Source organism: Salminus brasiliensis, chromosome 1, assembly GCF_030463535.1.
Source record: "Salminus brasiliensis chromosome 1, fSalBra1.hap2, whole genome shotgun sequence".
NCBI classification, from domain to species: Eukaryota; Metazoa; Chordata; class Actinopteri; order Characiformes; family Bryconidae; genus Salminus; species Salminus brasiliensis.
This window is the reverse complement of record NC_132878.1, coordinates 76,835,104-76,855,554: the sequence shown is the minus strand read 5'-3', so window position 1 is coordinate 76,855,554 and position 20,451 is coordinate 76,835,104. Positions and strand designations below refer to the sequence as shown.

The following is a 20,451-nucleotide window of genomic DNA, read 5'->3' as shown; positions in this document are numbered from 1 at the left end:
CAGCGGTGTCCAAAACCACATACTAGCTCACAACTATTCACAGGATCAGTGGATCCCCACTCTCTATATTCGGGATACCTGACAAACCTAAGGGGTTGCACCTCACGTAGTACACATGTGGCATGTAGTACACTATCTGAAGGTACAGAGCCCCTAAAGTATCATAATAATATTAAGAGACAGTTTTTAAGCTGTTCCCTCAATCCTTCAATTTATTAAAGGGGAGGTTTTAAGTCTTTTAACATTATTTATATTTTTCAACACAGACAGAGGCTCCATAATGTCATTATTTCACAACCTTTGCATCGAACCAATGGCAGCTGGCTTGGTGGTATGTTAAAAATAGTAGCTACAACATTTGTTAGTAGAGTCTGTGGTTTTGGACAGAGACAGTATTTGGAGTACAGGGACTGGTTTGGTTATAAAGGTCAACAACACACAGGAATAGAGTTCTGTTTATTTTACTATGTTCAGTTCCATCATTAGTTAAGTTTTTAATTCAATTCAGTTGTACAGCATTATGCCATGGGGGTCATTACAAAAATTGCATCTTTGGTTAAAAAAAAAAAAAAAATCCAATATATATATAGTTTAATATATGCACAGGCCTGTAACTTTTTTTCCATATCACATTTCTTTTTTGTAAGGAGATGAAACTACACACTCACACCTGCACAAACTCTGTGTCAAACACAGTTGGTGTCAACAGACATATAAAAATGGAATGTAGAAGACAAAGGCTTTCTGTTTTCAAGCAAAGAGCATCATTCAGCTTTCCCTGACAGAAAAACTGCCACCGTAGAAAAGAATCTGGGGAAGAAAAAAACAAAAGCAACACCTGAGTTGTCTCTCAGGGAAGGAAATAGATTCCATACAAAATATAACTCTGTTGTTTAAAGATAAAAATAAAGATTTCAAACACCCTGCATCTCGAAATGTCCGTGCACTTATGTCAACAAAAGTGTGCAACCCTTTAGAGGTTGGGCTTCTCCACTGGGCGTATTCTTCCCTTTCATCTAAAAGAATGACGACAACAAAGGCGCTTCTGGGAGCGCTCTAAGGACCACCGATACCTTCAGCGGCCTAGCTTCTTAAGTCTTTTTACAGGAAAGAGTCATCTGAAGGTGGAGCGTAGGAAAACCCCAGAAAAGCGTCGTCTGCCTCCATGACGCTGGCATTCACGATGGAGTGCTCACTGGAAATGCACACTGAATTGGGGACAGTTTCTTCTGTGAATTCTGGATCAAAGTTGGAAATGTCGTACTGTGAATCCTGTAGGACAAGAACAGAGAGAAAAGGCTGCATTATAATATTTCATGTTCACATTTCACGAAAGAGTAAAAATAAGTTTTGACATTTCTATTTGTATCTATTTTTATGCATTTAACTTAGACTAAAAGTCTGTAAGAGTAGACATAGATCTATCATGGGATAGAAAAGCACACTATAGATGGTGGAAAGCATTGAGCTGTTTTGCAAAGATTAACCAGGATTTTTGGTATCTGTTACAACTAGTCACTCTGCCTTTTACAGTTAAACGTGCCTATGCATGTTGAACATTTTGCACTCATGCTGCTTTAGCTAAATTACTGACAAACAGCAGGTGCAGAAAACAAATTTTACATTCTCATTTGTAGCCGAGAGATGTAGACTGCTTGCAAATCTTCCCTACTCATACAGGATCGGATTCTGTCACTGAGGTAAAAATAAATAAAAGAGAAATCTGATCCTAGATCAAGAGGCTTGACAAATGTAGACCCTGATTTGGGGGAAAGAAACAGTAAATGGACTGTAGTAAAGATATTTACCACACTGGGGTTAAACGGAGGTGGAATCTTTTTCTGCTCAAGGTCATCCCAGTTAATGGAAGAGAAAAAGTCATGGCTTTTGACTTCATTCTGAAACAAATACAGATATCCAATAACATCAGTAACAGCATAGCATTACAAAATTCTTATTTTTTTTCCTCAAATAAGATGCATCTAATATCAAACTAGATTGGAGTCTGATATTCTATAACAACCTGAAAAACATTGAAACAAAAGTTGATCTACATTCAAAATAATACACATTTCTGACATTTGTCTTCCAGTCAGTCTAGTTGGATCTGGTCCCATTGCAAATTATGCCTCAATGTAGATTGGCACCTGGTCATGCTGGATTTTTGTCTTGAAAAACTCATTTTATGCCTTCTCTCATGTGCGAAGGCCACCTCCTCTGTGTCATTCCCCTTTGATTTCAATATAAGACAATCACTTAGGAAGAGAAGACTGACGATGGCTAATGAATTTGATGACCGCCACATTACAGTGCCATTTGCTCACACTTTGACAGCCACATGACAGTAAAAGAGACGTGCAAAGTTGAGCTGAATCTAAAATTATTTCGTCCACAAGGGGGCGCTACATACAAATAGCATGTGCAACATTAGTGGTCCGGTGTGGCACCTCCTCCAAAACCTCCCAACTAGCCTCCCACTCCAATCACATGTCTTTTTGCCAAATGATTGGACAGCTACTGCTCACTCACTTCTCTAATCTACTCTTGAAAGGTGATTCACAAGTGCATCTGTCACCTGATGTGCTGAATAATGATCTGACCACCCAAAGGAACAGACTTTGCCTCATTAAGATTCTAAGCTTGACAATTTCAAGATGAAAGCTTTACTACATTCACTATATATAAAAGTTTTTATTTCTCATTTATTTCTCACCATTTCTCATTAACAAAACAGGCCATTTAAGGTATACCTTGCTTACAAAGGTGTTATATTATTTTCACATGGCTGTGGAGACACCCCATAGTAGGAGGAACCCTTTTAAAGATTAATAAACCTCTGTATGTCTACCTCTGCATATATATTCCTCCAGACAGTCCAGATTTTTGCTTCAAGCGAATATGAAACACATATTAGCTTCTCTAAGGAACCAAAAGTGATTACTGTACTAAAATGTTTGTGGAACCTTTTTTTTGGACTGGCAGTGTTTTTCTATGGAGGGATCACAAAACGTCTTTGTGATGAATTGGAGTACCATTTGATAACCAAAACTAATCAGCTAATCATCAGTACAAGTAAAGGTTCCTAAATGTTTTTTTTTTATGTTTTGGTATGTGATTCGATGAACATCCTTGGACTTTATGTGGTTAGGTAGTGACACAGCTGGCTCTTTAAAAACTATACATTTAACCAAAAGCGGTTCTTCTAGGGCAACATCCAAAGCATTTCTATTAAATGTTCTTGATATCGGAATACATGTTAATAAAAAATGTCTGGACAGTGCAGTTGGGTGTCATGGTAAACAAACAAACAAAAACAACAACAGGAACTTACAAAGTCATCCCTGTATCCCAGCCTCCTGGTGTTGTCTTTCTCCAACAGAGCTTGTAAAATGGACCAGGCAGTTGTGGAGGCACCAGGCCGCATTGGCAGCTCCTTGTGCAGTATATTGTCATACATCTCATGTGTGTCCCTACTGTAGAAAGGAGGCTGTTGAGGGCAACAGAAGAACCACAGGTTAATATATCTTTAAAGTTTCACTTATAAAAACAAGCAAATGGGCAAAGTATATTTACCAGGCCATAGAGCATTTCGTACAGCACAGAGCCAAGACACCACCAGTCCACAGTGTTGTCATATGGCTGTTTCCTTAGTACCTCTGGAGCCAGATACTGTCAGGCAAAGAAACAATATATTCTATATTATATACAATATATTCTATATATATTTTAACAATATATGACTTTGAACGTAATGAGGGCTTGAAATTACTGAAATTATTTAATCCATAATCCTTATTCTTATTAGGAGAAGGCATTCCATAAAAGAAGTATGTTGGGCTTTGTTAATCTAACTTAAACATAAATGTGAAGGAAAACAGAAACATTTAGCACAAAACCCAAAATCACACGTCATAGAATAGTAAAGCAGCAATTTCAGTTCAAAACATTTTTACAGGATGACAGACTAGTAGAGAAAATGGCATACAATCATTGTCTGAAATAATAACTTTACAAAAGATGTTGGACTATTTATCTTGGTTCATTCTAGACCCTGAACAATAGGAATAATATCAGCAGACATCTATGATCCACCCCCCACCCCCACTGACTAAACACAATATCACCCGATGCCACATGCACTGGGACTGTAGGACCTGCCTGATTAGTTTTTAACTCTTTATATATATAATTTTTTATCAGTAATTTACTGTACACACTGGAAACATAAATAACAAACATAGTGCTTGATCTTCCCATTTCAGGTCAATCAAAGAACACAACGAACACTTGTCTATTATTTGGTCCAATTCATTCATTGCAGTGGGAAATCAAATAAACCAAGAACAACCAAACAAACAAAAAACAACTTACAACTTAACTCTGATGCAGACTTTAGCAAACAAATTAGATGTGAAAATGCACAGTTGCACCACTCTGAAGCTTCATGACCTGTGATTTTATTAACATAGCCGGAAAGGTCATTGACAACCTGTGGAATGTTACCAAGGATCATCAGGACACGGATTTCTCAGGGAGGCATCTCCTGATGATTGGGCAAACCTTTATAAGGCTATGCCATGGAGGAGCCTTAAATAAGGTATCTTTTTTAACTAGGCTAACAGACTAAACTAGTGAAAATAAAAAAATATATATATATATATTCTGCCACTGTAACAGAAAAAAACTTTTCTTTATTAAGAGAACTAATAACCACTAAGGTTCCTGCTGTTTAGTTGAGTTGAAGAAATATGACAACTGAAAACTGACAATCAAACAATCAATTATAGATTTTTTTACATCAGTCAGGCCCTCCAACATTTCTCACAATGTATTAGGTAGCTGAAGTTGTTAAACAGTGCAAGCAAACAAATGAATAAACAAACAAATAACCAAATAAAAAAAACTTGCTATAAATTGGTGTAACAGAATGAAGTTTTGACATAACCATGACAAGATTTTGAGACTTATTACCTCGGGTGTTCCACAGAATGTGGTGGTTGTGTCTGCTTGAGAGATCCCCTCCTTGCACAAGCCGAAATCAGTCAAGACTATATGCCCCTAAGATGGGAAACAGAGGAATTTTAAAAAGTGTTTCCATTAAACAAGCAGCCAATTCTTACAGCTGAAGAACCTTTTGTTTAGACAGAATGCTGAATAAGTCTGGGCCACTCGCCTATTTTACCACATTCTTAATGAGATTTGGCAGGAAATGCTCAACTAAAACTAATTCAATAAAAGACAATGCAACTCCAACATTCAAATAAGCATCTGGTTTCAGTAATACACTTTGTTTGGCTGGCGGTGAAGCATTTCTGATCCCACTAACATTTTCTGTCAGTGTGGTTTCTTATAATCACACAGTTACTGAGACATCTTACTTAACCTTTGGAACTGAGACAGCTTTGTTTTTCAGATTCAGTGCACCAACAATTAACAATGACACTTAAAAAAAGAAAAAGAAAAGAAAGAAGGGAAAAAAAGAAAAACGTGCTTACTTGGAAGTCCAGCAAGATATTTTCTGGTTTCAAATCCCTTCGAAAGAAAAACATAACACTCATTTCAGCTTCTGTTAGAATATAATTTAAAAGGGGGAAGAAAAACATTCTGCAATGTATCAATAGTCACATTAAGGGATGTTTAATAAAATAATATATTTAACATATACAATAACATACAATTAATGCTATATTTGCCTGGTGAACCGTGTGCAGTCTATTAGAATAGTACAGAGTAAACCCTTGACATTACTTAGTCACACTGAGTGACTTGTTTCACACTGTGTGTTTGGAAGGCATGATCCCATAACAACCAATAACACTTAAAAAAAGAAAAAAAAGAAAAGAAACACTGTCATGGTGAATCATCAAGTTTCCAGATTTCCAAGACAGTATCAAGGGAATTTAGTAAGAAAACTCTATCATTATATATATATATATATATATATATATATATATATATATATATATATATATATATATATATATATATATATATAAAAGTTATAACAGTACAGTTATACCCAGACTTGAACTACAACATTTGGAGGCTTCTAGGGAACACTCCCTTGTAAAATAAATTGTGATCACATGTCAGTTTCCTTCACTGTTGGAATGACTACATTGAGGAGGGCTGTGATTAAAATGACTGTGGCCATTGGCCGTAAATTAGGGAAGTCTTCAAAGGAACAGTTATTTTGGGAATGGCAAAGGCTAACAACCACTACAAAACAGAAACAGTCCAGCTATTTGATCAGTGTCTAGCTGTATTCAAGTTTTAGCATTTAATAGTACAAACAGGTTAACGGCAAGTAAAAGAGAACATTAAAAGGGCAGAAGTCCGACATTTTACTCATAGTTTCATTGTTTTCCTATGAACTCCACTAATGATGTTTGTGGGTTTATGTGCCTAAAAGAAGTCGTAATTCAGTTTTGCATGACCATAATCCAACATCTCTTTAGCTCACATAATTAAAGGCTGTTTTTTAGTTTTTGTTACTTGACTGATATGTAAACAATCTCTGTTCCAACTGGCTGTGTCAATGCATGGTGCCTCAGTCAATAAACAGCCTAGACTGAAACACTCCTTGTGAAACTTCAATGTGAAAGGGCGGGATTAAACTGCTGTAGGCTAAAGTAGCAGTGTTTGTTTTTATGCTCTAATGTAAATCGGTGGAAAATAGGTAAAATGAGTGGATAAATCTGCACTGGTTTACAAGTTTGCTTACCTGTAAACAATGTTAAGAGAGTGCAGGTAGCCCAGTGCACTGGCCATCTCAGCAATGTAGAATTTTGCCCTGGACTCAGGAAAGATTCGCTCTTTTTGAAGGTGAAAGAAAAGCTACAGTGACAGAAGTCAAAACACTCATTTTAGGTTGACACACACAAAAAATAAAAAAAGCTTAGATCAATGTGATGAGCATGTGTCATCTTAAAGCTAAAACATAGCAAAAATACAAATGTGGTAAAGAGCTGTAAATGAGTTGTGTAAGTCTTAAGAACCTTTTATAAAAGATCTACCACTCAATGTCTTATTTTTAGAATATGTTAGATGAACAAGTTTGTCAGAATTAACAGTTTCAATGTACTTAAATTCCTTCTAAATTTCATAATTACATTAAATATACCATCCAAATATACCAATTTCAGAAAAACATCCTAACAGCTAATCTTAATGGCATCTCATCCATGAGTCATAGATTAGAAAACTAAATCACACATTAGTCACTACCAACTCTTCTATATAACTTGTTGACTTGTGCTTTACAATCTGCAATCTTTCAGTTTCCAGGAAATGTGGCCTCATCTGCTGAATACTGATATTTCTCATCACATATCTGTCTAAATGTATGCCATTCTTGAGAATAATGTTCCTGCCCCACTTCCTGTGCTTTAACTTCTTGTGGTTTTCCAGTACCAGATGACATTCCATGCTTGCTGTATTCACATGGGGGAAACTACTCACTTCTCCTCCGTTGACAAAATCCAGAACGAAGTATAACTTGTCTGTTGTCTGGAATGAGTAGTGCAGTCCAACTAGGAAAGGATGCTTCACGTTCTTCAACAGTACATTGCGCTCAGCCATGATGTGCTTTTGCTGTTAACAGTGCAATGAAATGACAGCAAACATATAATGAACACATGCTAACATGTTATTAACATTTAATAATGAATAACCTTAAACAACAATGTGGATATCTCTGCAATTTGCATTTAGCCATAATGTGCTTTAGCGGTCATTCGTAACACCAAATGATGATAAACTATATAAGAATAAAAACGTTCAATACCAATCTTCAAAAAAAACCAAAAATATATATATATTTGAATATCCCAGCATCAGTTGCACAATTTACAATGATATGCAATTATATTAACAATTTCACAATGGTAGATAGTTACCTCTCTTCTGTTTAAAATGACCTTTTTTTGCAAGACTTTGATTGCATAACACTTCCCGTCTCGTTTCCTCTTTGCAAGGAGAACCTTTTCATGAGAAGAGGGAAAAAAAACAAAACAAAAAAAAAACACATGGCGTGTTAGAACAGTCTGAGTCTGAAAAGAAACGCCCTGTAACCTCAGAACTGTGAGACTCTCACTTCTCAGTGGGAAAGCCCACCATTTATTAGCTACAAACCCACAAACACAACAAATAATCCACTGCTGGATGAAGGTCTTTACTACCTATAGAACCGATACTACACACTTCATATAAATGTTCAAGCACTACCATCATAGGTCATTATATTTCACAATGGTAATTATGAAATGTTTTTTTGTTCACAGCAGTACATCAACACAAGCATACCTTTCCGAAGCTCCCCTTACCGATGACTTTAAGAAAGTCAAAGTCAGTGGGTTTTGCCCTAGAGAAAAAAACAACAACAAAGTCCATAAAATATGTTCACCTCCATGGAACACTGAATCCTGAGTTAATCCACCGAATTGACTCATAAGCAACATATTAGTATAAACAAAAGAGCAGGAATTAGCACAGAAATGAGCATTAAACTTACTGGGGATTTGCAGATGGTCCCAGGTTAATATTTCTGGAGGTAGAGCTATTCTATAAAATAAAGAATATTTAATTTAGCACCAGGTTATGGGTGTACCAATGAATGTAAGAAATAGCTAAATAAATAATGAACACAACCAACCAGATCAAAATACATGCTGTAGCATTTTAGTCCAGGACAGTAATCAGACCAATTTTACTTGTTTTACATGTATCTTATATTTTAAGTCCTTAAAGTATAGATAATCAAGTATAACTGAAAGTGTTACAAACCTTCTCCTCTTCATCCTCTGAAGCATCTGAGAAGTTTTTTGATTTGTCCATTTGCAAAAAGTCTCGAACATCAGGGCTGTGTGTTGAGTAGTGAGAGAGATAGTGTAGTGTTAGAAGTCTAACTGAGGCAGTACAAAGCCAATGCTGTGATTGTAATAAGAGCTCACATTAATATTACTATAGAAAAAAAGCCTGAAGATATTTCCCAATGTAACACTTTTTTTTATTCTTTTTTTTTTTGTTTGTCCCAGTAGAGCACACTTTTTACAAACTTGTTAAAAGATATCAGACATTTGCATACATCTGGTGGACTTCTCACCATGACTGTTCATGAATAATAATGTTTGTGAAGCACTGTAGAAATGACTGATGAACTCACTGGTTGCTGAGCTGCGGATGGGACACGATTTTCTGAATGAACTCATGTAACCCCGTTCTTCTCTGCTTTATAAACTCTGGTGGTGATCATATACAATATTAGTCCATTAAAAATTTATAACATTATAGAACCATCTTGTACGTACAACAAAAAACGTCAGCAAGTATAATGATGGGAAAGTTCAAGAGGAAACAATCCAAGGCATACTATGCAGGTTATACAACATCTTGTAATCGTGTGACTGTAGTTATTTAAGGAATACTTCAGCATTTTCGAAACCAATCTCAAATTTTTTCTGTACTTAAAAAAAGAACAGAAAATTTGTTGACTCAAAACACACTTATAAAGAATGCAAATGGGCAGGTGCCTTAGCGCCAACTGGCTTTCATTAGAAGTAAGTTTTTAATGTTTTATTCCAGCTCTTTAGTCAAGCATAGGGAAATGACTGTTAACTGGTAACCACGTGCTACAGACGTGGCAGACAGAGATTGGTTGGAAAACAATAGTGTGTTCCTTGTTGCTACTGCCAGTTAAAATCAGTAAACGACTACTTCCCATCAGGCCAGCAGTGAATGGTCGAGAATGGTGTAGCACAGGTGCTAGTGTGTACTTAATTTAAGCCTGTGCTGAAATTGCAAACACATGCACTCAATTACATGACCAGTAATTGGTAAATGATAGATATACTGCCCATTCACTGGCCACATAACTGGTTACGCATGAGCTCTAAACATCTGCATAGTTTCGTGGTTTCAGTATATCAATGAATTTCATGCTGGGATGCTAGAACATGTGTAACATGTGATTATAGAATGGTGAGCAAAACCAAAATAGTTTTTAAAGTGGCTTTAAAATGGTTCATTTCCATTATGGACCTGTATTACAAATACCCTTATTTACCTAAAATCACATGATTTCTATTTAACTAGATGAGGCAAGGTCACCAAAACGCAGCCTTACAAAACAATGCATAACAGTAGACCTCCACATAGACAAGTTAGTCCATACTGGGATACAATACACTATTAACTGCAGCAGTGTGTGTGCTTTACTCGTATAAATACCTGGGTCAAAGTTGTCACCAAATATTCTCTTAGCAGGTATCTTCAAATTCAAAGCAGGATATTGTTTTTTCAACTGCAGTAAAACAGTCAAAGTTAAAACCAGTTATATGTGTGCTAAATAGTTTCACTGTTACTCAGGATTAGAAACATTTCTATTCTAAAAACTCAACAGTGAGTTTCTTGTAACTTTAGGCAGATAATCACACTGTATCACATCTGTTTGCTCGACGAAAAACAAAATTCAGATTTTTGTAAATCCAACAAACACCATTAATTGGTTTAATAGTAATACAGCACCACAAAGAAATGGATACCCAAATCTTCTAAACATCAAGATGCATTTTAAGAGGCATGTGTGTGAAAAAATGAGCATTATACAACTAGTCCTAAAACAATTACAGCATACAAAATGTGTCACTTACTGTATTATACAGTTTATCAAATTCTGTATATCTCCTGAAGACAAACCACTCATGTCTTCCAACACTGACCATCACTTTGTAAACCTACAACAGAAGAAGATCGATTAACGTGTATTGATCTTTCAATTATTTCAAAGGTAAAATAGTGCTGGGTGGCACACTACTGGTATTTTTGAATGGTAAACAAAATACCATTTTTATTTTTTATTTTTTATTAGTGTTAAAGTAGCTGCTGAATTTTGCAGTGATAATTGATACTAACACTGTAATCTGTAATCAATCATTGATAAATGAATCATTGATACTGATACTGTAATAACTGATCCTTTATAATACAATGACTTTACAATGTAAAGTTAAACAGACAGAAAACATTTCTGGAAATGACACTAAACAAATATTCAAAGGTTTTCTGTATTTTTAAACTGTTCTTTCGAAACATCCTAAATAAATTACTTCCACTGCATTTGAACAACATTTGTGTCATCCACCAATACTGCTAAAACTAAAGATCAATAATGATGATTGGTGTAACACCAATTCTGGTATACCAGAACCAAAGGGTTGCAAAAAGCTTGGTCTGTTATCAAAATACCAGTAGTGCAAAACTTTTATTATTGACATTAAACAATTGCACATTTACTTTATTTCCTCAACCTTAATTTTGACCTTTAAAAGTACCCACTTCATTAAACAGACTTCCTAAGTTCCTGTGCATTTGTTGTGGTGGTGTTTTTTTTTTTAACGCACCCCCCCCCTTCCATCCAGCTGCACAATGAATCTTCCTCAAACCATGCAAATTGTTTTCTGTGCAACGATAAGTACTGCCATAAGTCACCACATCACACACCACCAGAAAAAAATAGCTTTTTTACATATAAATTTGCTTTTTAGCATTGAATACTTTGGTGTGTGTAAATGTAAACAGCTGTCAATCAAGTATATTTTTGGCTCCAGACTTCCTCTTTTAATTAGTATCGGTTGGTATACTGTAGTGGGTGACACTACTGCCCTTCACACAGAAGTCTGGGGTTCAATTCCACCAGGAGCCATTGAGCAATAAGATGTTTAATAATATTCTCTGAAAAAAATCAAAATGTAAGCTGCTCTGGTGAAGATCATTAAATGTGCACTATTCCCTACGTACAGTTTCTCTGTACTTTTCCACTTCTGCAAAACACAAAGTGATAGTGTATTATTCATTTCAAATATGTGTTTCATAATCTTGTAAAAAGTCAAACTGTTGTGACAGATCAGACGTAGTTTTTTTATGTTGTGTAATCGAGCTATGTTGGTTAGCATACTGGCAAAGCAACATGGTCTAACCTGCTTAGTTTCAATTAAATACAACAACACTGTCCAGCTGGGTAGCATTTAAAGCTCAAAATTCGACATAATGTAGTGACAATCATGTCTCATTTTTTTCCAAAACAAGGTGAAGCAAGCCAATGGCCTACACTGTAGTTATGAAGGTATTCATTATGTGTCAGTATAGTTCAACTAAAAAAATCAGTATTGCAATACAAGTACACCGTTTCTGACAATGTTTCACTCACCACATGGCAAAAGGTAATACTACAATATTGTCTTCAAATAACTGAAGCTCTTTCAAAAGCAGCCAGTGCACTAATCATCACTTACAGTGTAGCGCTTTTTCTTGTCTCTCTGCTCATTGTGGCAGGGAATGCTGACGTAAGGGCAGCTTGAGTGCTCGTCCATCCTGAGGGCTCCGGCTGGCTGGGCTCAGAGAAGGCAGCTTGGTGTAGCAGCGGTTCTTCAGTGCTCCACTCTGGAGCACAGTTCAAACACACAACGAGCAATCTCCATTCTAGAGCTGTGCAGAACAGAGAGACAGAGCATGTCAGAGAGTGAGAGAGTTGCTCCGCCACCCTCCGCAAATCCTGTTAGGAGGAGAGAGCGGTGCATTAAAAGGCTTCCACTCTCGCACTGCATGAATGGAAAAGCAAAAAGAATGGGAGAGCTTGGCGTGACAGCAGCCGGACCACATTGGGGTCACTAATCAAGCCCAGCATGTGCCCAGTGCGAAGCTGCGGCCTGGATGGCCAGGCACAGAGACTCCTCCTCTCTAAGAGTGGGCGACAAAGATGATACAATACCTCTTTTATTTTCCTACACGGATAATAAAATCTTGAGAATGAACTGATACTGATTTCAGTCTGAGCTTTATTGTTGTCCAAAAATTGTTCCAAAAACTTTTAAACTGAAGCATGGCCTGAGCTATCTAAAAGATCAACATTACTGAGTCCTTTTCACAGTAAAAAGGGAATTTCAGCTTTTTGTCTACATAACGTATACATAAATAATTAGTTGTGTTTGTCTAAGAAAATACTTTTAGGAACTCCAAAATAGTTTAATAATAAAAGCCAAATTCTAGAGAAACCTACACAGTCAGAATCATTCACACAGTGGTGATAGAATCCAGGCACGTAATACTACATGGGTAATGTTAAGGAAATGGTTACAAGCAAGATGCTTCATACCCTACATATTAGTTTACAATAATTTTAAGATTTGATAAAAAAAAAAAAAAAGTTCAAGGTTAAATAGATCATGAAGAACGGAACAGAAAATAGTCTATGTTTAAAGGATTTACAACAATTTTACTATCATCAAATTACATGCCAAACTTAGAACATCCATAGGTTTAGTACAGCATAACAATAATAAGTCAATCTAATTCTGTCAGGCTACAGTATTCACAGAATTGAAGGAGTTCAACTTAAGTGGTGGCTCAGCAGTTACAGCACGGGGTTACTGATAACAGGGTTGTGGGTTTAATAACAGGGTTCACTATACTGCCACTGTTGGGCCCTTGAACAAGACTACTAACACTATCTGCTCCCAGGGTGCCGCTGCAAAGGCTGCCCACGGCTCTGGACGTGTGCTCATTGTATCATTGAGTCTACATGCATGTTATCACCATTAATTGGTTAAAGGTCATCTTTGTCCAACACAATGGCTAATATTAGCCACACACAAATACTGGGTATTGTATTCATGCTCGCTCTATATGCATTATGACAGAACACTTTCTGTCATAAAAAAAAATAGACAAGAAAATTCTAAAAATGAATCCGAAAAAAAGTAATGTCATAAAGAGGTGGCATTCAAACCAGTTCAATGTTAAAAAAGTAGAGGTAACTCTGAAAAATGAACCCTGACATAATTTATCACAATAACGATACATTATTCCCCACTGTCCACATTATTCCTCTCCTACTATGAGTAGAACCAATGGGGGCCACCTCCTGTCATGCACACATACACACATACACACATACACACATACACACATACACACATACACACATACACACATACACACACTCTCTTTTTCTCTCAGCTTCACCATCTACCTACACACATGCTCACACTGAGCGTGCGACATTCAGTATCCCCTCTGTTGGAAAGGAGATATTTTTAGATAACCTGCGGCAGGCCTTGCTGGCACATAGGCCAGGTGGAGTCTCACTACTGCATCACAACAGGACCCTCACAGTAAAAAACATTTCTACAAGTCTGTAGAAATGCCAAGTACATAATGGGTGAAATTTCAATGTGAAACATTCATTCAGTTTTTCCTTTTAGGCTGTGTGATATGGGGAAAAAAACATTATGAGATTTACACACAATCGCTTTCATCTCTTCATCCCGTAGAATTAAACTACCTATGTTTAGTTACTATGATCTTGTTTCTTCGCGATCATAGTATCACGATCATGTTTAACATATTTAAATAGCCTCTGTTCTGACTGACTGCATTGTGACTCACTCCAAAAGCAAAAATGAAACTCTTTATAACTGCAGTTCAGGTGTGGCTGAACTTTAGTAGGCAGAATTAGGAACACCTGAACACAGACTCATTCATGCAATTACCTAATCAGCCAATCATGCGGCAACAGTGCAGCACATAAAATCATGCAGATACAGGTCAGGATCTTCGGGTACAGTTCCCCTCAACCAAGGATGAGGAACAAAATGTGATGGTCAGTGATTTTTGACACGGCATCATTTTTGGTACTAGGGATCCACCGATCCGATATTAACACAATTAGCTGGATCGGGTATCGGACATTTAGGCTGATCTATGGAACCAATCCGTTCACTTTAATTTGTTGGTGCACTAAATGAGCAAATAAATAAATGACAAATGGCAATTTTGTACATTTATTATGTATTATACAAAGTAATGTTTAAGTCAATTCTGATGCCTTATGTCTCTCCCACATGGTGAGGTGTACTGTTTATTAATTCAGCAATAGTATCAGACTGGTATTGGGTATCAACTAATTTGCAAAGTTTATGTATCGGTATCGGAACTGAAAGCCAGATCAGTACATCCCTAGTTGGTACCAGACAGACTAGTTAAAGTCATTTCTGATCTTCTGATTTTCATGCACAACAGTGTAAAAAACCCAAAACAAAAAATCTAGTAAGCCACAGTTCAGCAGACAGAAACACCTTGCGAACAAGAAAGGTCAGAAAACAATGATCAGACTGGTTTGAGCCGACAGAAATGCTACAGTAACTCAAATAACCACTCTGTACAATCATGGTGAGCAGGAAAGCATCAAAGAATTAACAACACCTCTAACCATGAGATCATTAGGCTACAAGAGCAGAAGACCAAGGTTCCACTTCTGTCAGCCTAGAACAGAAAACTGAGGCTGCAGTGGGCAAAGACTCACTAAAACTGAAAAACTGTAACCTGGTCTGATGAATCTGACATTAATAGAATAGAGTGAATCCATGGACCCAACATCTTGAATGCCACAATTCTGTGTTCTTTGGTGGCCTAAGCTCAATAGAACACCTTTGGGAGTGTGTGAGGTTGGTCAAGATGCTCACACCACACAATAAAAGAGTAACTCGCTTGCATATGTCAGCCTTTAAAATATGAGTAAAGATAAATATCATGATGATAATTACAGACGTTATATTGTGCAGCACTGACTGTACCTGAAATGTCTTGCATTTCTTAGCAGATAAATCTGTGGGTGACAAAGGAGCGCACACCATATATGACAGATAAGCTGCACAATTTTGAAATGCAGCCCTGGCTTTACTGCAAACCTAAATTAGAAGAACACAATCCATTCCAGCTGAAAAGATAATGATAAAACCCCAGTTTAGCTGCACTGAAGCCCTTGCAGCCCTGGTATTCTTCCACAAGAAAAACAGTACAATGAGAACATGCTTGCTTACATTCCAGAAACATTTTCTTCCTCCCTGAGGGGCAAATCTACCAACAAGAGAACAGAGATGGCATGGCTGTAAAAGACACAAGGCATTTTCACAAAGAAATAAAAAGTGTTCCAACCAAAACGGTCATTTATATCTCTTTTTTTTCTTTTTTCTTTTCTAAAATCAACAGCAATATTACAATCTTGTGTATTGCCTCACACTGACAGCAATAACTGTACAAACTACTGAGCTCTAAAATCAGCTGTTGAAGTTGTTGTTCCATTGAAGGCCTTTCCCTAAAACACTATGCAGCAATTTTACATAAAACAACAGCTTCAGCATCATTTTAATAGTACACTGACTTAGGGAGAATGGCGTCTCCGTCACTGCCACTTTTGGAATGCTGGCTACTGCACAAGGTAACTCTGGTGGAGCATTTTTTGCTGATGTCAGCCCGATGCAAATATGCAATTCCTAATTGTTAGAACAATTTACATTAATGCACCAATGCAAACACTGCCCTAAAATGTGATCTAATCCTTATCAAAGCTACAGTAACAAATAAGCATAACATTTGCTGAATGTGAATTGATAAACATTTGGACTGGAATACTGTCTCTGACCAGACACAGTAATTTAAACACATTGCCTTGTGCCAGAGCTGGGTCACATATTCACAGACTTGCAATTTGACTGGAGACTGCAACCCATAATGCAGTACGTAAATAAAATACTTGAATACCTTTGTCAGTTTTGCTATTTCTGCGAGCTATGTTGTGAAAAAGTTTGTGTACCCCGCATTATGGGTACTGTAGTAAATTTACTGTTTAACTGTAGTCACTGCCATGAGGCAAAATACTGTTGCCTTTGTCTCAATCGTTGGCTGTGACCAACATGGATCCTTTAGGCACTTTAGGCCATTTTAGGGCACCACATCGGCCATTTCTCTTAGAGCGTGCGAAACGTAAAGTGGGTTTTGAGGGCACTAGAATCTCCCATAATGCATCTGTAATTGTCATTTCTAGTGAACGTATCTTACTCAATGAGCTGAAGGTGAATCAAATTGCAGGTCTCGTTACTAAGCAACAAACCGAGAAATGAAATGTAGCCGACGGCATTTGCTCATTTAAGCTTATGCTGTTAAGTAACATAAAGATTATTTCATGAACAGCACAATGATTTTACTAACTTTCACTCACAGTTTATGTGCGTATGACGGCTTTAAACACGGCAAAGTCACTCTCGTTTGTTCGCGACTGGTGCTGAAGCATGTTTATGATGAGGAAATGTCCACATTTATGTGTTTCTACCACTACTTGTGCCTCCCTGTATACTGCAAAACTAATGATGGATAGTAGGGATTCATTTCTGTCTCAGTCAGTCTTTTGTTTTGTTTCATAAGTGTAGCTTCTTATAGTGCCGGGAAACATGGCTAACTTCCTTCATTGCTGGACAACCTGCTAGTACATGCCTTCAAGTTGCTGATTGGGGCTAACTGTCCCAGATGGTCCATAGCACTGGTGGTTTTACCTGGCAAAACTCAATCAAGTCACGTCAAGTAACATCACGTCAATGTTACATGACATGAAAGACAACCACCTAATGCCTTGTGAGACCTACTTTACACTCCTACATTTGCACTATGCCAAACATGTTAAAGGAATACTCTTGTATTTTTCAGCCCAAGCCTGCCTGTCACATCTATAGCATATGGCCAATCACTACGTACAATCGCATTGAAGCATCTACCTGTACCTGTAAGAGATCAAAAAATCAAGTGAGTAAGTGCTCCTTATAGAAATCAGTGGTGAGCTGGCTTCTACTATAACTGTGCTTCAATGCTTCAGGATGCACAGAGATCCATCAACCATATGAAAACACTGAAGTATTCCTTTACACTAGATCAATTAAATTCTCGCAGTCTACCACGAGCAGGGCAGCTAAATGGTGTGAAGAACTGGAAATGGGGAAAAAGCACTCTCAGATGAAAGCAGGGGGTATTTTGAAGCTATAAAAATAAACATTTTATAAGCCATGAAATGAGAACCAAGTGTGAGCGAGCGGCTGACTAAGAAACAAGGTTTCTCATGTCCTCTTTGCCTCAGACTGGCCATCAGGAAGCACAGCACACAATCACTCATCTGTTCACTCAGACTCTGGGACAAGTGACCAAGTGGCAGAGTGACATTTAATCTTGAAAGTGAAAGCAGGAACTGGGAACTATCTGCAATTTGGCAAACAAACAAACAAACACACACACAAAAAACAAAACAACCAGTGAGTTTCCATGCAGTGAGCCAGGGCCAATATGCAAGGAGCTAGGCTCAAGTCTATGTAGTGAAACCGTGCGTCAGTGGCCGTTTATTATGCACTGGGAGCCTAATCCAGGAGGGTGTCTCGGAGCCAAGGACTTAAAGGGAAAATCCATCAGTTTTGCTAAATTTAAGCATTTTCCTCAATTGTAGCAATATAAATGAAAGTGTTCGTAGCAGTCTGATGTGAAATGATTTATCGGGTCATTTCTGTACAGTGGATTTGATTTTTTTTTTATGGAAATGCTAAAATAAATAAGTAAAACAATACAAAATCAGACCTCAGGAGACAGATCAATGGTCATTTTGTATAATGACTTTCTGTAAGGTAAAATGTTTCAGATGTCTGGTTCTATTCACCACCACTGTGAACAATTCTGACTCTGTCAGTTTCTCTAGATTGGAGTGCTTCATATTAAACCACTCCAAAAGACTTTGTTAACAAACTAACCATTTAATCATGTTGAACATTTAAAACATCGGTGGAATTTCCCTTTACAGAAATGAGAGTAAATGTAACGCGTACACCATGTTCCTCTTACCTCAAACAAGTAAACTGACCATGTTCTGAGCGACGACATTAGTATATATAGGAATCTGTTATACAAACCTTTGACACTAAATGTATTTGCTGACTGACATTAACACAAAAATACTAATTCCCCCATCCTGGAAACCATTTCTAACCAAAGGCTGCTGGTTAAATTGCTCTTATATGGGATCTGCTTCACGTTCCTCAGGTTGCTAAACCAACAATTAGCACAAACACACATACACAGACACATGTAACAGCATGCCATACATCACACTTCATACATCATCACGTAAAACAGAAGAAGAAAGGATGGGACAGTATGTCCTGTTCAGCGTGTTAAACATTTAATAAGTGCATGAATCACCTGCATGCTGCCACAGTGTTGACATCTGATTTCATTTCAATTAAAAGCTCAGTGTTTGGTCAATATTTCACCTGACAGTTCAACCGGTTTAAAAGTCAGCGCTTAGTGAAGCAGATCTACCAAATGAAATCATATGATCTAGCATAGACAGTTAATATCTCCATTCTGCTCTGAAGAAAAATGCATGAGACACTAGCTATAAAGACCTCCTGTTTCCCAGCAGTAAAACTTTACTATTCGACATTCCTGGGAAATATCCCCAGCTCAGCTAGTAAATTACACGGCTGGATTGAATACCTGTGCACTTAAAAAGCTATAAAAGAACAATTTTGAGGGGAGATGGTTCAATCTTTTAAATTAAAGCTTAAAACCCTGCATTCACTGCAAACAAAGCTGTGTTGTTGTTTATTGTGGGGTTTTTGTTCTTTTTTTTTTAATTTTTTTATAAAGACACACAGGTTGATGTGTTGCACATGGGTTTTTTCTACAGGTAGCCTCTACAGTTTTACTGGTATTTCCGGAGGTATTTTTCTACAGAAATCCTCTGTTCCTCTCAGCTGCCAGTATTGTGGGGGAAATGGACTTGTGGAAGTGTGGAGGTGCAAACGTTACATAATGTAGCTAGTTAGCTCTCGACCTGTGGCTTCAACTCATAAAAGGAGAAGAGTACAGCACTGAACTACAGACAGCCTCCACCGTCAGCCCACCTCAGCCCACTCCCTGTCTAAACACAGCCTGCTCGGAATCACTTGCCTTATTTTCACGAGGTTTCCACCGAAGCGTCTCCGCTGACTGACGTGTCGGACCGTCTGACTGCAGACCAACAAGCTGAAGAACAGCCTCGAGGGGTGCTTCACTCCAAAACACTCAGACGACCGAGCAGACCGGGGCAGAGCCCTCCTCCGTCCATTGCTGTTTATAAGTAAACTGCTAAGGGAAGAGGCCGAGGCGGCCCTGCTTACTAGCGTTTGGTCCGGAATTCCACAGCTAGTTGTCACGGGACAAAACTTGAACGATAGTATTTTAGTGGAAAGAGAGCAACCGCGCCCCCTAACGGCAGGACACAGCAGCTCAGCTCCTCCATTTTCAAACACAGCTGTCTGAGTAAACAAGCCTCCTGTGTGGTCGGTAATACATGGAAAATATGAGTAGTCGTATTAAATTAATGCTATATATGTATTTTGTTTTTAGGCGATTATATATTTTTTTTAACACGCATGCAAAACGGCACAGCTAATCAATATATCATTGCTACCACGCAAACAAACAAACAAACAAACAAAAAAACACAGGAGAAGGGACAGGTACCGTTACTTTGAGTTGAGGTTAATACAAAAAAGTTTTTTTTTATTTATAAGTAATTTGTGATCATTTTTATTGGTCCAC

The 20,451-nt window shown here is 37.5% G+C and overlaps 1 protein-coding gene across 1 annotated transcript; it reads right to left on the bottom strand.

Moving 5' to 3' along the window:
• Positions 1-559: 559 nt before the first annotated feature.
• sgk3 (serum/glucocorticoid regulated kinase family member 3) lies at positions 560-20,066 on the bottom strand. Its single transcript, XM_072689595.1, has 17 exons — positions 19,819-20,066; positions 12,291-12,483; positions 10,650-10,733; positions 10,228-10,300; positions 9,164-9,239; positions 8,785-8,860; positions 8,513-8,562; positions 8,305-8,362; positions 7,899-7,982; positions 7,462-7,593; positions 6,725-6,837; positions 5,496-5,532; positions 4,972-5,058; positions 3,574-3,669; positions 3,332-3,487; positions 1,809-1,898; positions 560-1,272 (listed from the first exon to the last, which is right to left on the bottom strand). Exons 2-17 carry the CDS (start codon positions 12,366-12,368, stop codon positions 1,102-1,104), a joined length of 1,461 nt encoding a protein of 486 aa, XP_072545696.1. The 5' UTR covers positions 12,369-12,483; positions 19,819-20,066; the 3' UTR covers positions 560-1,101.
• Between the last annotated feature and the right edge of the window lie 385 nt (positions 20,067-20,451).

Bases quoted from the DNA above. Each gene is read 5' to 3' on its own strand.
- sgk3 (XM_072689595.1), bottom strand. From the start codon at position 12,368: ATGGACGAGCACTCAAGCTGCCCTTACGTCAGCATTCCCTGCCACAAT. The intron at 3,488-3,573 runs GTAAATATACTT...TGCCCTCAACAG, and splicing joins ACGAAATGCTCTATGGCCTG to CCTCCTTTCTACAGTAGGGA. The intron at 1,273-1,808 runs GTAAATATCTTT...CTTGTCCTACAG, and splicing joins CTCCGTTTAACCCCAGTGTG to GATTCACAGTACGACATTTC.